At 38.2% G+C, this 23046-nt stretch overlaps 1 protein-coding gene across 2 annotated transcripts in view; it reads right to left on the bottom strand.

The window, feature by feature from the left end:
• Nucleotides 1-23046, bottom strand: part of CDK14 (cyclin dependent kinase 14) — a 619947-nt gene that overhangs the window by 417215 nt on the left and 179686 nt on the right. For both annotated transcript variants that reach the window (XM_047751802.1, XM_047751803.1), the window contains one exon: nucleotides 5274-5353. In XM_047751802.1, coding sequence (XP_047607758.1) covers nucleotides 5274-5353 — 80 coding nt within the window. The remainder of the gene's footprint in view (nucleotides 1-5273; nucleotides 5354-23046) is intronic.

Here is a 23046-nt window from a genome sequence, read left to right as displayed (position 1 = left end):
AAAAAACCTTCCAAGGGCTAATGTGAAAATTCAATTGGAAAACAGCCCTTTCAAACCGTAAAGTGTTAGAAGCAATTCTCCATGTAATCACAAACTATTTCTCTCTCTGGTACCACTATTTTACTCATTCAAGCTCAAAATCATTGTTTCCCTCTCAAGCCATTTATAACCAACAATTCACTTAGGTCTGGCATGTCTTTCTCCACAAAATCACTTTTTGTCACTGCTTTCTTTTTTGTAAATTTTTATTGAAATAGAGGTGATGTACAATGTTGTTTTCGGCTGTACAGTAAAGTGATTCAGTTATGCACAGATACAGAGATATAAATATAGAAATACCTTTTTTTTTTTGTCTTTTTGCCTTTTCTAGGGCCGCTCCCATGGCATATGGAGGTTCCCAGGCTAGGGATCTAATTCGAGCTGTAGCCGCTGGCCTACACCAGAGCTACAGCAAAGTGGGATCCAAGCTGCATTTGCGACCTACACCACAGCTCATGGCAACGCCGGATCCTTAACCCACTGAGCAAGGCCAGGGATCGAACCCACAACCTCATGGTTCCTAGTCGGATTTGTTAACCACTGTGCCACTACGGGAACTCCCCAGAAATACCTTTTTTTTAAATATCATCTTCTATTACAGGATATTACAAGATATTGAGTGTAGTTTCTGGTGCTATACTACAGTAGTTCCTTGTTGGTTATCTATTTTATATATAGCACTGTGTATATCTTTATTCAAATCTCCCAATTTATCCTCCCCCCCTTCCCCTTTGGTAACCATATGTTTGTTTTCTATGTCTATGAGTCACTGCTTTTTTTTTTCCATTTTTAAAGTTTCATTGAAGTGTAGTTGATTTACAATGTTGTGATAATTTCTGCTGTACAACAAAATGATTCAGTTATACATGTAAACACACTCATACTTTTTCAGATTCTTTTCCCACATAGATTATCACGGACTATCAGGTAGAGTTCTCTGTGCTATACAGCAGGTCCCCGTTGGCCAGTCATTCCATATACCTCAGTGTGCATAGGGAGTTGCTGCTTTCTAATAAACTTGGATCTTCGCAATTTCAAATCTGCACAGTTTTGAATGATTCATCAGTTTCCAGTTTCCTCCTTATCTAATCTATATCATATCCTAATATCAGATTTACCTTCCTAATACACTCAGCTCTAAAATCTTTGGAGACTCTCTAATCCACAAAACCAGTCCCTCCTACAGAGGCCTGCATTCTATAACACAACCACAGCTCAGGGCCAGTTCCTAAGCTTATCTCAGGGTTTATCATGTGCCCAAAGGGCCTTGCCTCATATACAATATGAACAGACAGATTATCAAAAACTTTAATATGACCCCACTTGCTTCTTTCATTGAGCTTCCGCTGATGGACCCAACTGTCAAAACTGGATTCTCTAATTTCATTAGGAACTTTCTCTTAACCTTGAACCTGGGCCAATACCATCAGGAAGGTTAGGCTGGTTAATTCCAGTGCACACTCCACATGCTAGAGAGCATGCCTACTGCCCAGTTTCATTTTCCTCCTGCTTCTCTCTTGTCGCAGCAACTCTCTGCCCCTCTCCTACTCCCTAACATCAAATCAACAGCACTCTTAACCTTGCCTCCCTCCACAAATCAATGAGAACCCATGGCTCCATCTCAGCCAGTCGTTTCGAAGCCCATCAGACCAAATACCATCTTTACATAACAAGTATTGTATAAAGATGCCTTTACTACTCTGAAATGGCAACCACAGATAATAGGATCCTTACATACTTACACTTATCATTTCAAATAATAATATGTAAATTTCAAATATATATCTATATGTACCTAAAATGCAAAAGAGAAATAAAAAGCAATTTATAGTAAAATCATGTATTTAAATATATAGTCAGGTACGACTATACTGGAAAACATACAGAAGAGTGGTACTCACATCTGTACACAGCATCAGCATGAATACAACCACTGAAAATGCAGACTGACCAAGAGTGTTATATTAATGAATTAAATAACATAAGCAGTATTGGCACTAGGTATATAATTTTCCAATAAGATGAACAAATTTTAGTAAAGTTTTAAACAAAACAAAATATAATTTTCCTTTGATTTACACTGTAATTATATTCCTGGAAAATTCAGTATGTATTAAATGTGTGCAGACCATACTTTGTGTTTATATGTGAAATAGGTGGGTTATAGCCTAAGACAAATATAAACAGGTTTCCACCTGCATGAATGCCCAGCAGGAGATTCAAAAGGCTTATGGGATATGAGATGATTGTTCACTGCATTAAAGCAGGGGGTGGAAAACTTTGTAAAAGGGCCAGACAGTATACACTTTAGGTGACATACACCCTGACACAACTCCTTAATTTTAATAAAGCAGCAGTAGACAATACATAAATACATAGGAATGCTGTATTCAAATAAAACTTTATTTACAAAACCCAGAAGTGGGCCTCAGACCATAATTCCCCCCCCCCCCCCGTATTAGAGTACTCCACATATTGTAGGATGCCCAGCTCCTATCCACTAAATGCCACTTTATACTATCCAATTATTGTGATGACAATAACACCTCCCGTGGAGCAATAACCACCCCACCCTCCAACACCCACCAAAGGAGAACTCCTAACCTAAATACTCGTATTCACTGCACTTAGCAAAGGCATTGGACTTCCTGGTCTTAGCTCCTTGTCTAAACCCATCTGGAATGCAATTTCTTCCCAGTCTGCTCTTTAATGCTTATCTCTCTATGCCTAATTCAAGACCTAGCTGAAATCTTACCTCCCTTGACTTAATGGAGAAATTTCTTTAGGACTTACATTTTTTAGAAATGATCTGGCATTGATATGCCTCCTTATATTACTCCTAAACGTATTATCTGTATATTCTATTTCTCACCTCAAGGCAAATTCCTCGAGGGCAGAGACTGTGTCTAACACTCTGTCATATTTATGACTCTAGCTCAATGATTTTCCTTAAGTCATTCAATAAATATTACCATGTTAGATGTGGAGGATATAACAGTAAATAAGTTCAGGTTCCTAATCTCACTAAGAGTATATACTAGTAGAGAGGAGTGAAAATAATTGATTTCAGATCTCAATAAAAAAACATAAGGCAATAAACAGGGTGGTAACATGGCTAGTAAAGAAGAGAAAGATGATGGTCAACTATGATTTTAGATAACATGCTCAAAAACTCTGAAAAGAGGACATTTGAATTGACACCTGGCATATAAGAAGAGCCAGGTCAAAGAATTTCAGCCACGGGGAAGAGCAGGCGTAAAGCCACTGACACAGGAAATCTTGTGGCATGTTTGAGGGAAAACCTGTCAGACAGTACTTAAAAGTGAGGCTGTTAAATAAGTATGATTTAAAACTTAAAAACATGATTAGGTTTTTTTAAAATATTATTTTGGTTATAGAATAGAGAAGGGACAACAGGCAGGTAAGAAAAGAAATAGAGTACAATTAAGAAGCTTTTGCAGAAGTCCAAGCAAGAACTAATGATACCCTGGACCAAGGGGGGCAGTAAAGAGAAAGAAAGTGAACGGGTATGAGATCTTGTTTGAAGAAGTGACTTAAAGGATTCATTCATGAGCCAGATTTGGAGTGATGGATCACCTGGTGCTGCCATTACTAATATGGGGAGAAAATGATTTATGTCAGGGGCGACTATGAGCTCCATTTGGATGTAAATTTGAGATGAGTTATACAGTCATTTTTTTTAATACTTGTTCTTGATAATTGTGTTCTTTGCGGTGTTTTAAAATTTTTTTTTAATTGAGGTATAATTAGTTAACTTACATTGTTGTGTTAGTTTTAAGTGTACAGCAAAGTGGTATATTTTCTCATTCAGGTTCTTTTCCATTATAGGTAATGATAAGATATTAAGTATAATTCCCTGTGCTATATGTCCCTGTTGTTTACCTATTTTAGATATAATAGTGTATATATGTTAATCCTAAAGTCCTAACTTATCTCTCCCCTGACTCTGCCCACCAATATCTCCTTTGGTAACCATAAGTTTGTTTTCTATGTCTGTGAGTCTATTTCTGCTTTGTAAATAAGTTCATTTGTATCTACAATGACTGATTCTTGAAAGCTGAACCAGCCTTGCATTTCTGAAATAAGCCTCACTCAGCAGTGATATATTGTTCTTTTTACGTATTAGTGGATTCAAGAGGAAATGCCAGGTGGGCAGAAGGATATGTGAGGATGGAAACAAAGTCAAGGCCTTAGCAAAAGGGAGTCATGTGTAGGTCATCACCTTATAATTGCTATTTAACTCATGAAATGAATAAAATCACGTGGGAAGGAGTGCTAATTCAAGAAGCCCTTCCCTGTCCTGAAAACCCATACAGTTTTAGGAGACAACACAAGAGAAAGAAAAAAAGCTTTCTTCTTGGAAAATCTGATATCATAAAAGAAAAGTTTGAAACAAGCACAATCTGCTAAAATGTTGGATAAAATAAGACAAGTATCTACCTGATTTGAAAATAAGATCATTGATAAACCTTATAAGAACATTTTCAGCTAAACAGGGATGATAGAAACAAAACAGAAGTGGTATGAAAAGGAGAATGAAAGGTAAGAAAGAGAAAACAGAAAGTAGACTTCTCCAAAGTAAGTCATGATAGTTGTGGGAAACAAATCAGACCAGTGACAGACTAGATTTAGTTCAATGCCTTAATAATACTACTTCACTCTTATTTAGAAAAAAATGACAAAATAGGACAAAATATAACAAAACACATGAATGACTGAAATATATAAAGAGCACCTATAAATCAATAAAAAGAACCCATAGGAAATAAACTAAATAGGAACAAAGGCATCAAGAAAGAAGAAATACAAAAGACAAAATAACATGATTCCCCACATTTTGAGGACTTTCCTTAACAGTCATAACTATAGAGTAATTCTAGGTGATTATGTGCCTTGGAGCTCTGCAAACAAAAATCAGACAGATACAATTCCATAGGCAATTAGGAACAGAGTCAACATCAACACACAGCAGTTTTCTTCCCCACACCTGAGTATACAGCAGGATAGTTTTATTTTATCTAACACGGTTTGATAAGATTGTAAGAGGTACTGATTTTTTTAAGAGGTACCGATTTTTAAATTTCAGTTTACACATTTCAATTGGAAATACAAGCATATGGTTTAGAAATACAGCATATTCAGAGGTGTATAAAATTTAAACAGCTCAGGCATCATGCAACACAAAAGCAAAGATAACAAGAGAAAATGCTTACCTTCCCTGATAGCTGTAAAAGGGGTACCTTCTTCTTCTTGCAGCCTGATCACCTTCAGGGCTACCAACTTCCCATTTACCCTGGAGAAACAAAAGAAAAGATGAGATGCAAATCCATGAAAATATGTTCCCATTAACAATTATGTCTTCCTCACAATTTATATTTTATGCATTTTTGCATTGAAAATGCCAGAGACTCAATTATGGCACCACAAGATTAACTTCAGTAAGGCTGGAAATCCCATATCATCATCATAAATATTCACACTTTAAATATTCATACTTTAAATATTCACACTTGCATAGTCCAAGATTTAACTGAAGTTTTCTGTGATTCACTCTAGTTCTTTCCAAAATGAAACTAGTGCTTCACAAAAACACCATGTTCAATCAATTATTCAGAGATTAATTAAAAATCAAGCAGTGAAAACAACACTCTCCCTTTGTTTCTCCAGTAACTCCTTTGTTTCTTTTGATGAAACATCTCCATCTTCAGTCTTAAGTTGAGGTCATTCAATCTCCAAGGACAGAAACTTGACACTCAGTCTTCCTTTACTCTTCCCCCTCTTTCTCTGTCTCTCTCTGTCTCTGTCTCTCTCTCTAACATCACCCATTCCTCCCTTTTCACTCTTTTCTTTACCACAGTCCCAAAAATTATATTTGATCTGATCATGTTTTATAATGCAGTATCATCAAAATAAAAGTTAATATTTTACTATTACAAATTAAACAAGACCTATCCAAAGCAGAGGGTTCTTCTAGACACATTCTAAATATGTTTTGACTCTAATTAAAAGTAAGGATGCATGATGCAGAAAACTTTTTATCCAATCAATTCTGTTAATAAAATAAAGTCATGATTATCTCTATTGGTCTTCCAGTTAAATGCTCTACTTTCTACCTTGACTAGGCTTACCGGTATACTTTCTTAATGAAAATAGGTAAAACAAGTACACATTAAAAATCTAAAAGCTATGGAGTTCCCGCCATGGCGCAGTGGTTAACGAATCTGACTAGGAACCATGAGGCTGCGGGTTCGGTCCCTAGCCTCGCTCACTGGGTTAAGGATCCAGCATTGCCGTGAGCTGTGGTGGAGGCTGGCAGCTACAGCTCTGATTCGACCCCTAGCCTGAGAACCTCCATATGCCATGGGAGCGGCCCTAGAAAAGGCAAAAAGACAAAAAAAAAAAATCTAAAAGCTCTAAGAAAGTACTGAATGAAAAGTAAATCTCCCTCCCACACCCTCCCTCAGCAACCCAGTTTTTATCCTCTGAGGCCACACCTAACACTGTTCATATATACTCCACACACACACACACACACAGTGTATATTATTTTTATCACTTAATGTATTTTAGTGACTTCTTTATAAATTCACAGAAAATTGTCTCTTGCTTTTGAAAAACCACACAGTCTTTCCATGAGGGTAGTATACTTAATTTAACCCCAGTCCTCTATTGGTAGGCATATAGTATATTCCCAATTTTTTGTCACTAAAACAATGATACCACCAATATTCATGGACATGATTTCACCTATGTAAAAGTTTATGTCCGTAAGACAAATTCCTAAAGGTAGAACTGCAAGATCAAAACACGTATGTACTTCTAAATTCTAAATCTGATGAACACAGACATTATCCTCCAGAGGCCGTACCAATTTACACTATCAATAGCAAATAGAAACTCTTGTTCCTTCTTTACCTATATATACAATGTCATCAAGCATTGATTTTGCCCATCTGATAGAAAAATAATGGTTTCTTGCTGCAATTTAAATTGCAACCAAAACTCATTAGAGGTTATGGGAGTCAGCAAAGAAGAACTCATGTGGTGCAGAAAATCCAGTGCCTGAGTCTGAAATAAAGGATTTGAATACCTTTCTTTTTTTTAAGAACTGCATCCAACTGGTCTGTTTTTGATCAAAAAAACCTGCCACAGACACAAAACTGGAAGGGTCCGGGGGTTTATCACAGTCCAGCCATCCCAGTGACACCCCTCATCAAGCCGACTTGAAATACATTATTGGTTATAGGAATCAAAGGGCATCTGATTATAAGATTCCAGATATGCCATCTCCTCAAGGTGAGGAGTTGTGTTTATTTTCCCCTGTGTTTCTGCTTGGAGGACAGGCCTGCTGCTTTGCTGCTCTGCAACTCTCCTGAGTACATCACCTTGATTTTGTCTAATCTTGATTATGCTCTAGGTACCCAGCTGCAAGCAAAAAATTAATATTCACATGGGGTTCAACTGGAGACTGCACCTTGAACTCTTCACTTGGTCATTTACAACTAAGGGAGGCCTCTGGAAGGGCTGGAGGCTGGGATGCAGGCAGTGAGACATCTGTACAGATTTTCTCAGCCCGGCTGAGCTCATCACTGGCTCCCTGAAGAGGCAGGAACTGATTCCAAAAACTGCTTGGAATTTTCCCTTCATTTCCAGATACTCTCCCTTCACCCATTAAACACACACACACACACACACACACACACAGAGTCTTCTTCCCACATTGCTTTTCCAGTTCCCTTGAGATCATTAACTTACATACACCATGAACTGAATTCTGGAATACAGGGAATTTGTGGGTTTGGAAGGTTATATGCGTAAAACACACTCTCAGACTGTTAAACTACGTAGTGTAATGTACTGAAAGGAGATGAGCCGTTCATTGAGCCAACATTCACATCTTTAAATGCAACTAGATAAGAGACGCCTTAAAGCTGTCTCATAGACTGAGTAATGTGCATTATGTTTGTGGCGCAAAAAATTTTTGAACATATTTATTATGATAAACTGCATAAAAGAACAAGATCCAGGTTAATGGAATTCTAATTATGAAGCATAACTCTCCATGAATTAAACCTCCAACTATTAATTTATTACAGTTATGATAATCACAGCAGTAAAAGACATTATTTTATTTATGACATCACATGAAACTAAAAAATTCCTTAAAATTTATACTAGATTATTAGCTCCAGGAGCAAAGGAACTTTTCCTATTTTGTTAACTGTTACGTATCCAATGCCTAGACTTGTCTGGCACAGAGTAGACTCTCAAAATATTTTACTGGGTGACTATTAATAATGTTAATATATTGATATTTCTTTCTTTATACCTGCAAGGAAAGTCAAGAGTCAAAGGATCAAAATTTTGATAAAGGATCAAAATTATTACTTTCAAAAATGTCAAATATCAAATCTATAAATAGATTTCAATATCTTCTTTCAAGTTTAGTTTAAATATTTTCTTTATTAAAATTAAAGGTGCAATCTCTTTGTTTTTGTTTTTCATATATAATGATTTTTATTTTTTTCCATTATAGTTGGTTTATGGTGTTCTGTCAATTTTCTACTGCACAGCATGGTGACCCATACCATTCATGTATAAATTCCTTTTTCCACATTATCATGCTCCATCATAAGTGACTAGACATAGTTCCCAGTGCTACACAGCAGAATCTCATTGCTTATCCATTCCAAAGGCAATAGTCTGCACCTATTACCCCAAGCTTCCAACCCGTCCCACTCCCTCCCCATCTGTTTCTGATGACACATGGAGATGCAGAAAGTTTCCATTTCCTTAAGACTTTAGAATTTATAGAATGCTTTGTTAATTAACCTTTCTCACCCAACAGACATGCTTCAAAACCCTCAATATCTTTAATAATCTGAGCCCAGTCTGCTAATCACTATGTCTTGTCCAACTACTTCATTTGTTTCCCATTAAGAACCATATTGATTATCAAATTGCTCTTTAACCTAAGAGTCTCTGTGACTCTCTCTTTTCTTAATTAGTTTTTCTTTGCATGTTTAGACAACTGCCAACTACTGAATCCCTCAGTTCTTAAGTCTCATAAAAACATTAAACCACTAGCTCCACTTTTAGAAAAGGTACCACTTGAAAAAATAGCATTACAAATCTTCTAACAGTCTCCTTTGGTGCATATTTTTTTCAACTTTAATATGGCCAGAAACCCTTCAAATTCTAAGTTACTAATTCTAACAAAATGTCATTTTTTTTTACAGATATCAAAAGAAGATACCTATTATCCTATGAAAAGCAAAATGAACATGGTATCTAATAATTATCTGTGTGGTTTAAACTATTTTATTGAGCAGTGAAAACACTTCAAACATCGATTTAAGTTCTTTAGAATAATTACAAAATTCAAATTGAATCAATAAATTAGAGCTGTTTACAGGAAAACATCGAAGATTCCTCTTTCACAAGTCCTATTAATCAAATCAAAGGCTAATGAATAGAAGGCAATCAAGACTTGATTGGCAACAGAGACATTAACTCAGGTAAATAACACAGCAAAAAAAAAAAAAAAAGACTTTGCGTTAATACGACCACAGAACTTTTTTATTGGAGATACTGCCACATCTGTGTATCATTCTAAGCTATCCAGGAAGACATTTTAATTTCAGAGGTTTTTTTTTTTTTTTTTTTTTGTCTTTTTGCCATTTCTTGGGCCGCTCCTGCGGCATATGGAGGTTCCCAGGCTAGGGGTCGAATCAAAGCTGTAGCCACTGGCCTACGCCAGAGCCACAGCAACTGGGGATCCGAGCCGTGCCTACACCACAGCTCACGGCACGCCAGATCCTTAACCCACTGAGCAAGGCCAGGGATCGAACCCCACAACCTCATGGTTCCTAGTTGGATTCATTAACCACTGAGCCACGACAGGAACTCCAAGAGATTCTTTACTATTTTCTAATTCTTCCAACAACTGCCTTTCCCAGATTGGCCTCACCATGAAGCTCACATCAGGCCCCAGCATGAGTGAGTCACTGCTTCAGCCTGCCCATCACATGGGGAGAGCAGTCAAGTGTAGCAGGAGGAAGAGCCAGGGGATGTCCAAGAACTCAGCTGTCCACACACAGAGACAGGGACACTGGGTGTCCTGGCAGAGCCATGCTAAAGTGGCTCCAGCTTTCAAGCTGGTTCTAGTCACAAATCCAAAGCTCTGCCGACTTCAGAAATCTGTCCACAGATCTGCGTGCCCTAAGTTGTTTGTAAACACTAAAATGATCTTGCATGAGAGAAACAAAATGGTGGGGGGTTTTGTTGTTTTTTTTTTTTTTGAGCTGCGCCCTCAGCATGCGGAGGTTCCCAGGCTAGGGGTCAAATCAGAGCTGTAGCCGCCAGCCTACACCACAGCCACAGCAACTCGGGATCCAAGCCAAGTCTGACCTACACCACAGCTCACAGCAACAGTGGCTCCTTAACCTACAAAACGAGGCCAGGGATCAAACCCGCGTCCTCATGAATGCTAGTCAGATTCGTTTCCACTGACCAAAGACCGGGAACTCCAATTTGGAGATGTTTTGAATAAGAAACAAAGTCTATTCATTTTTTCATGCATTTGTTCATTCAGCATTTTGTGAATCCTATTAAGGAAACCACTACCACCCCACTTAGGGTAAATTTTCCAGGTTCAAAAGACAGTAAACAAAGAGAGGTTCCTCACAGACAATTCTCAAAGAAAAGCCTAAAGGTTTTCTACTCCATTATTACCTCAAATTCATAAGATAACTCAGTGAAACAAAATTACAGATATTATCTAGGTCATCTGCGAAAATAGTGTTCATGTGCTAACACCTAGAAGAAATTATGTCCAGAGGTTACAAAAGAAATTAAGGCAATACACCTAAAAGAAATTTAATATACCCTGGTAAATTTAATATAATCTGCCTCTCTCTTCTATTATGATTTCTGTCTCAAGAGAAACTGCTATGGAAAATGATACTGAGTGCAAGGCGATACAGTGTTTTTATTTCCTTACTTCATTGGTTTAGAAACAATAGAAGGAAATGTAGATACTATTGAGGGAGTGACAACAGCAAGCTAGAGTGCATCAACAACATTTTGAGCAGAACTTACAAATTTCAGGCAAAGTCATTAAAAATACTTTAAAGGTATCTTTTACCAATTCCCTCTTAAGACAGTGGTTAAAATGCTAACTATACTGTATCACATGCTTCAAAAATTAAAAACTTAATATTCATGGCCTTGCTATCCCCATCTAAATTTCGATTTTTATCCAGGTGTACATGAGAAATCATCTCATGTAAATTTAGAATATTAAGGTAATCGGTCAGTAATAATACATCATCCTAATTTTTACCAAAATATAATAGAGAGAAGAGAAAGAAGACTAAAGTTATTTCAGCTAAATTTATTTCTTTTTTAAAAAGTCAGTCCAAAGATTTATAAGAGAATAGCATAATGGCTAATTATTAGGATGTGGCTAATTTACATGAGAAATCATCTCATGTAAATTTAGAATATTAGTAAATGTAGAATATTAAGGTAATCAGTCAGTATAATACATCACCCTAATTTTTATCAAAATATAATAGAGAGAAGAGGAAGAAGATAAAGTTATTTCAGCTAAATTTATTTTTTTAAAAAGATTTATAAGAGAATAGCATAATGGCTATTTATTAGGATGTGGCTAACAATGCAGAGTCTGAAATTTAATGCAATGAGAAAAGGGTGCACTCAATCAACAATCATTCTAAGTTTATACATTTGATAAAACACTGGATCGTAATGTTTCATTACATGTAAAAACATAATACTCGGAAACATAAAATTAGAGGGACAAATATTGTTCATGGGAGAAAATAATTACATTTCAATCATTTTAAACTTGCACCTTTCCAAAAATAAAATTTGTCAACACAAGATTTGAGAGTCTTATTACTTTCTATGTAGAAATAACTAACTTCAATGATCATTCAAGATCCTGAACAGAGTCCTGACTGGCTTGACTGTCTACCTTTGTTCTCCAACTTCCTGGCACAAAACAGCCCCTCAAAAGATTCTGATGGAACTAAACACCCCTAAAATACCCAAATTATTTAGTCTTTCTTTATGTTGAGCCACAATCTGCTTCCTGTAACTTTTCTCTGATTCAAGTTCTGAGTCCACAAAGATTAAGTAAGCTAAATGCTCTTCCACAAACAGCCCTGCACTTAATTAAGTTGTAATATCCTGCCTCCTATTCAACAAATACTAATTGAGAGAGTATGATTCTGTGCTTGTGATAAAGAACTAACAGCCCAGATGTGGTCCCCACACATGTCTCAAGAAGGAAACAGATGTAAAACATGTAACTACAAAGACAGCTGACACCCATCAAGGAGAGGCAGAGGCACTTGCTTGTCAAAGATGGGACAATTTAAGCATCATTAAACTCATACCTGTAATTGAAAGGTATGAAATATGTTTAAATCAATACGCTTATAATGAGACTTTTTAGAAAAAAACTTGAGTCACATTTAGAGAGTACTACTTAATTATCCCATTAGTTTTAAAACCATTAAATAAAGAGAATATATCAAGCATTTACCTTATCAGTTTTTTTTTTTTCTTGGTGCTTATAACTTTATTTTTTTTTTTAAGGGCCGTGCCCAAGGCATATGGAGGCTCCCAGGCTGGGGTCAAATTGAGCTACAGCTGCCAGCCTATGCCACAGCCACAGCAACACCAGATCTGAGCCGAATCTTCGACCTACACCACAGCTCATGGCAACGCCAGATCCTTAACCCCCTGAGTGAGCCCAGGGATCAAACCTGCAACCACATGGTTCCTAGTCAGATTCATTTCCGATGAGCCACAACGGGAACTCCCCCAACAAAGTTTATTTTAACACTGACTATAATTTGATGCTAAAGCAAGCATCAAATTATTTACACATGATAATGATGTTGCAGTTATACGTTTTAAAATAAGAGTCTCCATCTTTTTCTTTTTTTTGTCTTTTTGTCTTTTTGCTATTTCTTTGGGCCGCTCCCGCGGCATATGGAGGTTCCCAGGCTAGGGGTCGAATCGGAGCTGTAGCTGTCGGCCTACGCCAGAGCCACAGCAACGCAGGATCTGAGCCGCGTCTGCAACCTACACCACAGCTCATGGCAACGCCGGATCGTTAACCCACTGAGCAAGGGCAGGGACCGAACCCACAACCTCATGGTTCCTAGTCGGATTCATTAACCACTGCGCCACTACGGGAACTCCCTAAAGAAAAAATATAGGATGAAATAATGTGATGTTTGGGATTTGTTTCCAAATAACTGGGAGGAATAAATGTAGATGAAACAAGACTAGACATTGGTTGTCAATGTTGGAAATTTGGTGATGGGATCATGAGGGTTTATCAAAAACTATTAATTTTCCATAATAAGTTCTTTAAAAATTACAAAAAAACACATGAATATGAATCAGGATAAACATAATGAAGGAAAATCACAGTATGTCATAAAAAAGATAAAGAACCTATTTTAATTATACAAATGAACTTATTTATAAAACAGACACAGACTGAAGTTCCCATCATGGCTCAGTAGTTAGCGAACCCTACTAGCATCCATGAGGACTAGGGTTCGATCCCTGGCCTCGCTCAGGGGGTTAAGGATCCAGCGTTGCTATGAGCTGTGGTGTAGGTCACAGACAAGGCTCGGATCGTGCGTAGCTGTGGCTCTGGCATAGGCTGGTGGCTACAGCACCGGGTGGACCCCTAGTCTGGAACCTCCATATGCCGCAGGTGCAGCCCTAAAAAGACAAAAAGACCAAAAAAACAAAACAAAACAAAAAAAACAGACACAGACAGACAGAGAAAACAAACATGGTTACCAAAGGGGAAAGGGGGGAAGAGATATCTTGGAAATTTAAGATTAACAGATACCCACTACTATATACAAAACAGATAAACAACAAGGACATAGTGTAGGGCACAGGGAACTATATTCAGTATCTCGTAATAACTTATAATGGAGAAGAATCTGATAAAGAAGAACTATATATATATGTGTATATATATATGTCATTTTGCTATACATCTGAAACACTGTAAATCAACTACACTACAATGAAGAAAAAGAAGAACCTATTTTAGATTAGACAGCAAGGGAAGGATTCTCTGAAAATGTGACATTTAAGCTGAAACAAAAAATACAAAAGAGTAAGCAAAGAACAGTCCAGGCAGATGGAACAACCTGTATAAAAGCAGAAGAGCCCAGTGTATTAAACAAAAATAAAGAATGAAAGGGCAGCTGGAGCTTGTTGGCCAGTGAAGAGTAGGAGGAAGGACTGGGGAGAGAGGGACCAGTCAGACCAGAGGTTCTTAGAGCTACAGAAAAAAAAACTGATTAAGAAAAAAAACCTACTGGGGAATCTTAAGCAAAGGGACAGTATAGTTAAATTATGTGTCTGCCACTGCCTCACTATGGTGTGGAGAAGAGCCCACAGGAGCACGAGGGTGGGAGTGAGGAGGGATTTGGGAAGCTAGTGCCATGGTCCAGAAGGAAGACGGGGGTCGCCAAGGCCAGGGTGTTGGGAAGAGCAATGGGGAAAAGGAAATCAATATTCTTCAGACAGAATCAACAGGCTTTTTAGGCGAAACTGGATCAGGTGCAGGACATGTGGTAAAGGATGACTCTAAACATCCTGACTTCGGGGTCTAGTAGATGGAGGTGCGTGTACTAAGTCAAGGGAGACTAAAGAAGAGGTGATGTAGACATAGAAGCAAGAGTCCTCTTTGGGAGGATCTTAGTCTACAAGTGTTCAAAGGGAGACACAAGGGAAGCACTGGTACTTAGGGGTCTGGATCCAGGATAAAAATCTAGGCAAGATGTAAAAACCTGGGAGTCATCTGAAGGACTTTGAGGGAAGTAATAGCCTCAAGAGAGAGCCAGTGTTCTGTTGAAGCAGGAGTAAAGAAAACACTGAGAGAGAGGTAGAGGTATCTACAGTATCTCTCTGTCGATCAGAGAATGATACTCTAGATCTAGACAACATGAAAAGAGCCTACAGGATAGAGGAGAGGACCAGGGTAGGAAAAAGAGTGAGAGATACAGGGGTGAGATCTAAGAGATCATCAGGGTGTCTCACACCAGGAGCACATGTGGTAAACAGTGGCATGAGGCAGAGAGGATTCTGTTCTGATGGCCTCCTGGAAGCAGGAGGAACAGGGGCTGCTCTTTTGGCTACAGCTCAGCGTAGCTGCCCTGGCACATTAGGCAAGGCCTCTGCAGCTACACAGAAGACTAAGGTTCTCAACCCTAGCTACATTCTAAAATCAACTGGAGTTCCCGTTGTGGCTCAGGGGGAATGAACCCAGCTAATAGCCGTGAGGATGTGGGTTCAATCCCTGGCCTCACTCAGCGGGTTTAGGAGCCAGCGTTGCCATGAGCCATGGTATACAGTGGCAGCTACAGCTCTGATTCAACCCCTAGCTTGGGAACTTCCATATGACATGGGTGCGGCCCTAAAAAGACCAAAAAAAAAAAAAAAAATCCAAATTCACATTTTAGAATCAACTGGAGGGCTTTAAAGCATACCCACTCCTGGCCCCACTCCTTATTTAACCGGTGTAGGGCAGGGTCCTAGCATCTGATTGCATAGCATTCCACGATCTAAACATCGTGGGACTGTAAAGCATAACCAGGATTGAGAATCACTGTGTTAAAAAGGAATTTTAAACATCCATATTCTTCAAGATTTTCAGGCTATTTGCTTGTCATAAAAAAGTTCAGAGAACACATAAAAACAAATGCTTAAAAATTCTTGGGAAGTTCCCACTGTGGTTAAGAATCTGAACACAGCAGCTTGGGTCACTGTGGGAGGCATGGGTCCTATCCCTGGGCCCGGCCCAGTGGGTTAAAGGATCTGGTGTTGTCACAGTTGTGGCTCAGATTCAATCCCTGCCCTGGGAACCTCCATATGCCATGAGTGCAGCCATAAAGATCAAGATCCATGAATGAATGGTATTTTGTGACTATCAATATTGAATGCATGCTTAGGCCAATTATGATAGTCACGAAATACTATTAACTCATGGATCTTGCCAATGATTAGAATCCCTGAGTTCCCTCACAGCCTGGCAATCACAATATCTCTGACTTGCCCTATGCCTAATAATTCATTTTCTAAACATGATTTCAGGAGTTTCCTGCATCCTATAGAAGATTCCAGCTTGTCAGCAGCAACCAAACACTCATGCTTCTCAGGTCTGCTCTAAATTTCCTTCTTGTTTTTGACAAGCTCCGGGCACCCATCCTCCTGTGCGTCCTTATGGAAACCCTGAACACGATGAGATCCAGGGCAGTGCTCTGACACTACACTCTTGACACCCACCCCACGTACCTTTCTGGGGACCTGGCTTCAATGACTGTCTTCTCTTTCTCTCTCTCCTCTCCCTCCTTCCCTTGTCACCTGCAAACTCTCTAATCCTGCCCTTCCTCTCCATGGCCACTCTGTCACAGACCACTGCTCTGACTTTCTGCCTCTACTGTTGAACTATGCTAGAAATTCTGCATCTGACATGGTTAGGACTCAGTGGTGAACAAATGAGTTGATCCTTTACCATGTAAAAGAGGTACTAGAAACCCTACCAGTCTTACGAACCAGTTTTAAACACACCACCAGAAACAACCTATTACTCAGCTGCCTAAGGCTCTCTTACCTACAAGGACATAATCAGAACATTGACCCATGTTTGAAAAACAAGCAGATAGCCAACAGCTACAGTATTTCAGTCCACTAGCTTAACAATCTCATCCAAAAGAAGAATTAAGGTTATTTAGGTATGACATAACTTTTTTATGAGCTCCTAGATCACAAATGTGTTTTCTATTTTGATTTACTCAGAAATCATCTGAGTGAGACTCTTGTTGAAAAATTTTCCACTGGAGGAGGGGGAAGGAGAAGGGCATGCAATGGAAGGTCGCACCATTTCCATCTTTTTCTGTGAACATCTGGACATCTCAAGGCTGCGTCTCCAATTATCCACAGTTCCTCAAGAATGACTGACAGAGATAGGACCAACTCAACTCCTGATTCCTTCGAATGTCTGCAAAATAATCATCTCAGGTCTGAAATCAGATTTTTTTTTTTTGCTTTTTTTTTTAGGGCCATATGTGCGACATTTGGAAGTTCCCAGGTGAGGGGTCAAATCAGAGCTGCAACCACCAGCCTACACCACAGCAAAGTAACATCAGATCCCCAACCCACTGAGCCGGGCCAGGGATTGAACCTGCAACCTCATGGATAATACTCAGGTTCATTACTACTGAGCCACATGGGAAATCCTGTTCCACAGCACAGCACTATCAAACTTCCTAAGATGATTGATAATTTGATTCACTCCTATGGGTGCTTTGCACTTCGGTGCTTAATGCTAACTCGCCTTGGTAGCAATGATGTAGGCAAAGCAGAAGGGGAATGACTGCACTTGTTTCTACCCCAACAGCATCTTTTATGTGTAAACTTCAAACCTGAGCTTTCCTGGAGTTTCTGATGCTTCTCTTTCCCTCGCTCAGCTGCACTGTATTCTGTTTATCAGGTCTGATGTTTGTTTGCTTTTGAGAGACTTTTAATTATCCATGTAGATAAATTAACCTTGCATAATTTTAGGGCAAGGAACTGTACACGTCTCAGTATTCTGGAATACCACCAGTTTCAAAGGAATTATTCTCGGGAGAGAAAAAAGTCACATGGATGTAGTCCTGGAGGAGATACCAGCCAAAGAAGAAAGAGGACAGTATCAAGCAACTAAAATGCGTAATGAACAAAGGTAAGTTTCTTTAAAACAAAGAAAAAAGGCAAAGTTATCAACATCAAGGAATGGAAGAACTGTTAACTTATCAAGAGAAGGCAAAAGGATGGAAAAGATGCCCAGCACACTCACAGATGTAAAGGGAAGTGGCTACACTGCTCCTGAAATTACTAAAGAGTTGTGTTTATTTGATGAGATGGGAGGGTTTCATAAAAAGTAAGTAAAATGTAGTTTATCAAGAGGAGTTAATATTTTTAGTTTTGTTTTTTTTGTTTGTTTGTTTGTTTTTTGGACACACCCATGTCATATGGAAGTTCTCAGGCCAGGGATCCAATCTGAGCCACAGCTGTGACCTACACCACAGCTGCAGCAATGCTGGATCCTTAACTCACATACCACTGTGGGAACTTCTGTGAGGAGTTTTTAGAGACTGACTTTGTACACATAGGGAGATCTAAAACTTACTGTGTGAATTAGTTTTATAAGTTTTCATCCATAATATAAAACAATTCATATCCCTAAACATATATACCCCATGTGCAGCCATATGCACAGAAAACTAAGAATTTTTAAATGGTGTGAAGGTTAAAAAAAAAAAAAAAGAAGTGGGGTTTTTTTGTTTCATTTTCCTCTAGTCCTGCTTTCAAGCACACTTGTCTGGGGAAACGCATTACTGAGGTCTTTGGAAAGGCTGCATTTTACATTTCTAGAGAAATCAAATTTTCTTCCTCTGAGATCAAGTTGCCACTTCAAATAGATTTTTATCTTCAGAAGCTTTTTTCCTAGAAAATGCTTCAAAAAAGCAGAAAAGAAATGGACATGCTTCTTGATGATGTTATCATTTTTTTCTCTTATTTTTGGATTACTTATTATTTTCTGGCTAATTCTTACATGCTATACCTTATATCTAAAAACAAAAATAAAATCACACATAAATACTTCTCTTTTTTAAAAGTCCAACTACGGCATCACAATCATAGTGAGTTATTACGCGAGCTGGGATCAAGGAAAAGAGGATGCGATCTGATGTTCAGCCTTATAGCCTTTCAAGCTTCCTAGTTCAAAGATGTGTTTAAGGCATGATATTCCCATTTTTCTAGAAGAGTCGTAAATGCTCCCCTTCCTCTAGTAGAGACATCTATGTCGAGCTTTGTAACAGAGAGATCAAGCTTCCACTCTCAAGAAAAAAAGCATCTCCAAAGAAGTTAAATGAGATGTACCAAAAAGCACATCACTGACTCACCAAGAGGCTTTGAGGAGTCCCCAAATACCCATTGCCAAGCAAAGTTAACCACAGAGACCTTGCATTTTCCATTCAAATACACTTACAAAATTAAGTGTAGTTTAGAACAGCAGGATAAAACAATTAAAGCAACCCAGGAAAGCCATCAAGGCAGGAGTATTCAGAGGTCAGATTGTTCTCAACCCATTCTCCCATTCCAATAAAGACACACACACATATCCCACACTACCACACCACACCACATCACACCATACCTCGAGTTTATGTTACAAACAGGATAGCAAGCTAGTGTTTACTTTTTTTTTTTTTTTTTGGTTTGGCTGCGAAGGCCCATGAAGAACCAACAAAGAAAATAATTATAAACACAGCAGTTTGGTCAAAGGACTAGAAGACTTACATCAAGTCCAGAGGATTATGCGATTTTTTTCTTGTCCATTTAAAATGTATTACTTTCATAATTGAAGAAAATACATCATTGTTAAACATCTTTTAAATGAAATTAAAAAACAGTATCAAACAAAGCCAAATGTATCTAGTTTGAGGTTTTTATGACAAAAAGGATTAGAGAAAAATGCTATAGCATCACAAATTACCTAAATCTCAAAGACGGTACCCCTAAAAATAAAAGTGACACTATAATGAACTCCTTTATAGGCAAGCAGAGTGTCAAAGAAAAAAATGATCTGATTAACTATTAAGTTGAAAACAATTGACCTACACATGCTGAAGATCAAGGTTTACAGTAATTCATATATTACTAAAGAGCTGATTACATAGAGAAAGATATTAATAAAAACTATATATAATGGGAATGATAAGATCTGTGCTAATAACTCCAAACTCTAGTAATAGAGCCAGAGTACAAATTAATTAGCCTAATTTGGAATAAAATGACCGAAGACAGAGTCAGTGAGTTTAAAATCAACAGAGTTGTCCTTAACTCAAAAATAGCACTCATGGGAGTTTCTCTCGTGGCTCAGAGGAAATAAATCTGACTAGAATCCATGAGGACGCGGGTCTGACCCCAGGCCTCACTCAGTGAGTTAAGGATCTGGCATTGCTGTGAGCTGTGGTGTAGGTCACAGAAGTGGCTCAGATCCCACATTGCTGTGGCTATGGCACAGGCCAGCGGCTACAGCTCTGATTCAGCCCCTAGCCTGGGAACCTCCATATGCCATGGGTGCAGCCCTAAAAAAAAAAAAACAAAAAGAAAACATAGCACTCATGTTAAATATCCCTATTGTTGAAGTCCCTAGAATGTGACAGGTCCTGGGAGGGACAAGGACTTTATTTATACTAATTTATTCCCGATAGCACCTCTGAGGTAGATACCATGGCTACCCCCACTTTATAAAGAAACTGAGGCACAGTTCTAACCCACACAACGAGAAGCAGCAGGTCCATAATTTGGACCTAGCAGACTGGACTTTACATCCCATAGTCAGAACTTCTCTGTGGTGTAGCAATAAAATGTGAACCACATAAGTGAACTGTGGTTCACATTTGCATACTCCTCCTTTGTTCTGCTTACACTTGTGATCAAATTACTTACTCTCGGAGTTCCCTTCGTGGCTCAGTGGTTAACAAATCCAACTAGGAACCATGAAGTTGTGGGTTCGATCCTTGGCCTCACTCAGTGGGTTAAGGATCCAGTGTTGCCGTGAGCTGTAGCGTAGGTCGCAGACGCAGCCCGGATCTGGCGTTGCTGTGGCTCTAGCACAGGCCGGCAGCTATAGCTCCCATTAGACCCCTAGCCTGGGAACTTCCATATGCCACAGGAGCAGACCTAGAAAAGGCAAAAAGACACACACACAAAAAATTACTTACTCTCAAAGTAATGTCATTATTCTTTGTGTTTTATAATGTTTCATAAACCTCAAAATAAATTAATATTTTTAAAATGGCCTTATTAAGTCTTACCTTATAAAACTAATGCATACTATGGCAGAATAGTTGGGAAAATATTTAGAACTGCTCTGATCAGGCTAAGTTTGAGAAGAAACAGGAACAGAGATTTGTAGTCAGGACGTAAGAAGTTCTTTCTTCAACGACATTTGATTATCACATTTTATTATACATTTTGCTATAAAAAATTTTTATATCAACAATAATCCCATTACTCAGAGGTAAATTCTTCCGCATATGCATGTATCTTCCAGACTTTTTTTTTTCCCTATGGGTATATTTTTGTAAATGGTATCCTGCCATTTTTGGTCATCTACTTTTTTGTTATTATTTAATAATATATCTTTTTACTGGATGGGCTAAAATAAGAACCCAAAAAACCTCAAGTTCAAAGGTGCTCACACTTTCTTTTAAGGAAAATAGCCCAAGTACTTCTTTCATAAAATCTCATCACTCCTGTATTTTGATGTATTGGTGAAAGCAATCCTGCTAGGCAAGCAATACGGGCCTGAACAAGAAGACAGGGCTTGGGCCTGATGGCCACATGGGGGCATGACCTATGGGGCAGGATTCTGCTGAGCTGGCCTGCCCGAGATTCATTCTTCTGGGAGTATTCCAACCCAATGACAGGAAACAACTACTCAAATTATCTCCAGGATAGACATTCTAGTGGATTTTACTCTATGAACACAGATGCTGATCCTAGAAGAACTGAGATCCATGATAATCAAATGTGTCATTGAAGAAAGAACTTCCTATGTTCTGACTACAAATCTCTTATTCCCAGGGGCCATGTGTTAAAGTCTCTTCTCATACCTACAGAGCCAGATCAGAGTAGTCCTAAACATTTTCCCTAAGCATTACACAGTTAACAGTTTACTAAGCCTCTCTCAGTAGCACTGTAACAGGGGCTGAAAGGTAAGTTATATACATATGAGGATACATTATATACATACAAGGAGGCAGAGAAAGTGCACTACGAAAGAATAAAAAGCAAGTAAGTAACTAAATTATGAAAGGAAAACAAGGAAGTAACTGAATTATGAAAAAGAATAAAAAATTATTCTGACATTTGTTCAAACAGTAAGATTATATTCAAGACTATTGCAACAGTGAAGAGAGAGAACAAGAGGGGATTTATACCCAAGGAGCACATTAGGGGGTCACTGATAGACAGAAAGTACTAAGAGGAGACATCTAGGGTAGGAGGGATTCTTGCTAAAATGATCTAACAAGCTGCTGAGGGTAGGCCAGAGCCATCAGATGTCAAGGGCAGGTGGATTTTCTCTAAATTGACTTAGCAGAATTCTTGCTAAAATTGAGCTATGCAGGCCTGGCAAGAACAAGGGTGGGGGTGGAAGAAGGGGAGCGGCAAAGTCAAGACCTAGTCAAGAAGAAGGCTTAGGGAGTAGAACTTAAGTTTATTCAAAGAGAGTATCTCATCAGAAGCCAGGAAAGTTTCATAGCATGAGAGGGACTTGAAGATGGGATAGGATGTAGACATATAAAAAGAAGAGCCAAATTACTTACATAGAAGGATCAATCATAAACAAAGATGTAAATGGGGTGGGGGGAGGCACATATAAAGTACAGACAGTAGACAGTAGAGAAGCTGTAGGACAAAAGGAAAGAAAAGTGGGCTCAAGAAAGATTTTAATGCCAAGTCCACTACAAAATTGATCCAGTAAAGTAATTAGATATTTGATCTTGTAAGACACCAATATTTTCATTACCTGCTACATTGTTTTAGGGTAGAGCTTTGAATAAACAAAAGCTAATATGTCAATAATGTTCTTTTGAAGGTAAATATACATTTTTATTCTTAACCAATAAGGGCAAATTATCTGAGCTTGTAAATCTACTAAGTATTCCTCCGTGATATAAATATGGATTTTAAAAGGCCATAAAATGAATATATTTATTAATATAAATTAAAACACACTAAATATTAACAAATTTCCAGGATTTAAATTCTGTAGTTTTATATATATATATATAAAACCATAAAATGTTTAAATTCTGTAGTTTTATATATATATATATATAAAAACCATAAAATTCT

Source organism: Phacochoerus africanus, chromosome 11, assembly GCF_016906955.1.
Source record: "Phacochoerus africanus isolate WHEZ1 chromosome 11, ROS_Pafr_v1, whole genome shotgun sequence".
NCBI lineage: Eukaryota > Metazoa > Chordata > Mammalia > Artiodactyla > Suidae > Phacochoerus > Phacochoerus africanus.
This window is presented reverse-complemented; position numbering and strand designations above follow the sequence as displayed.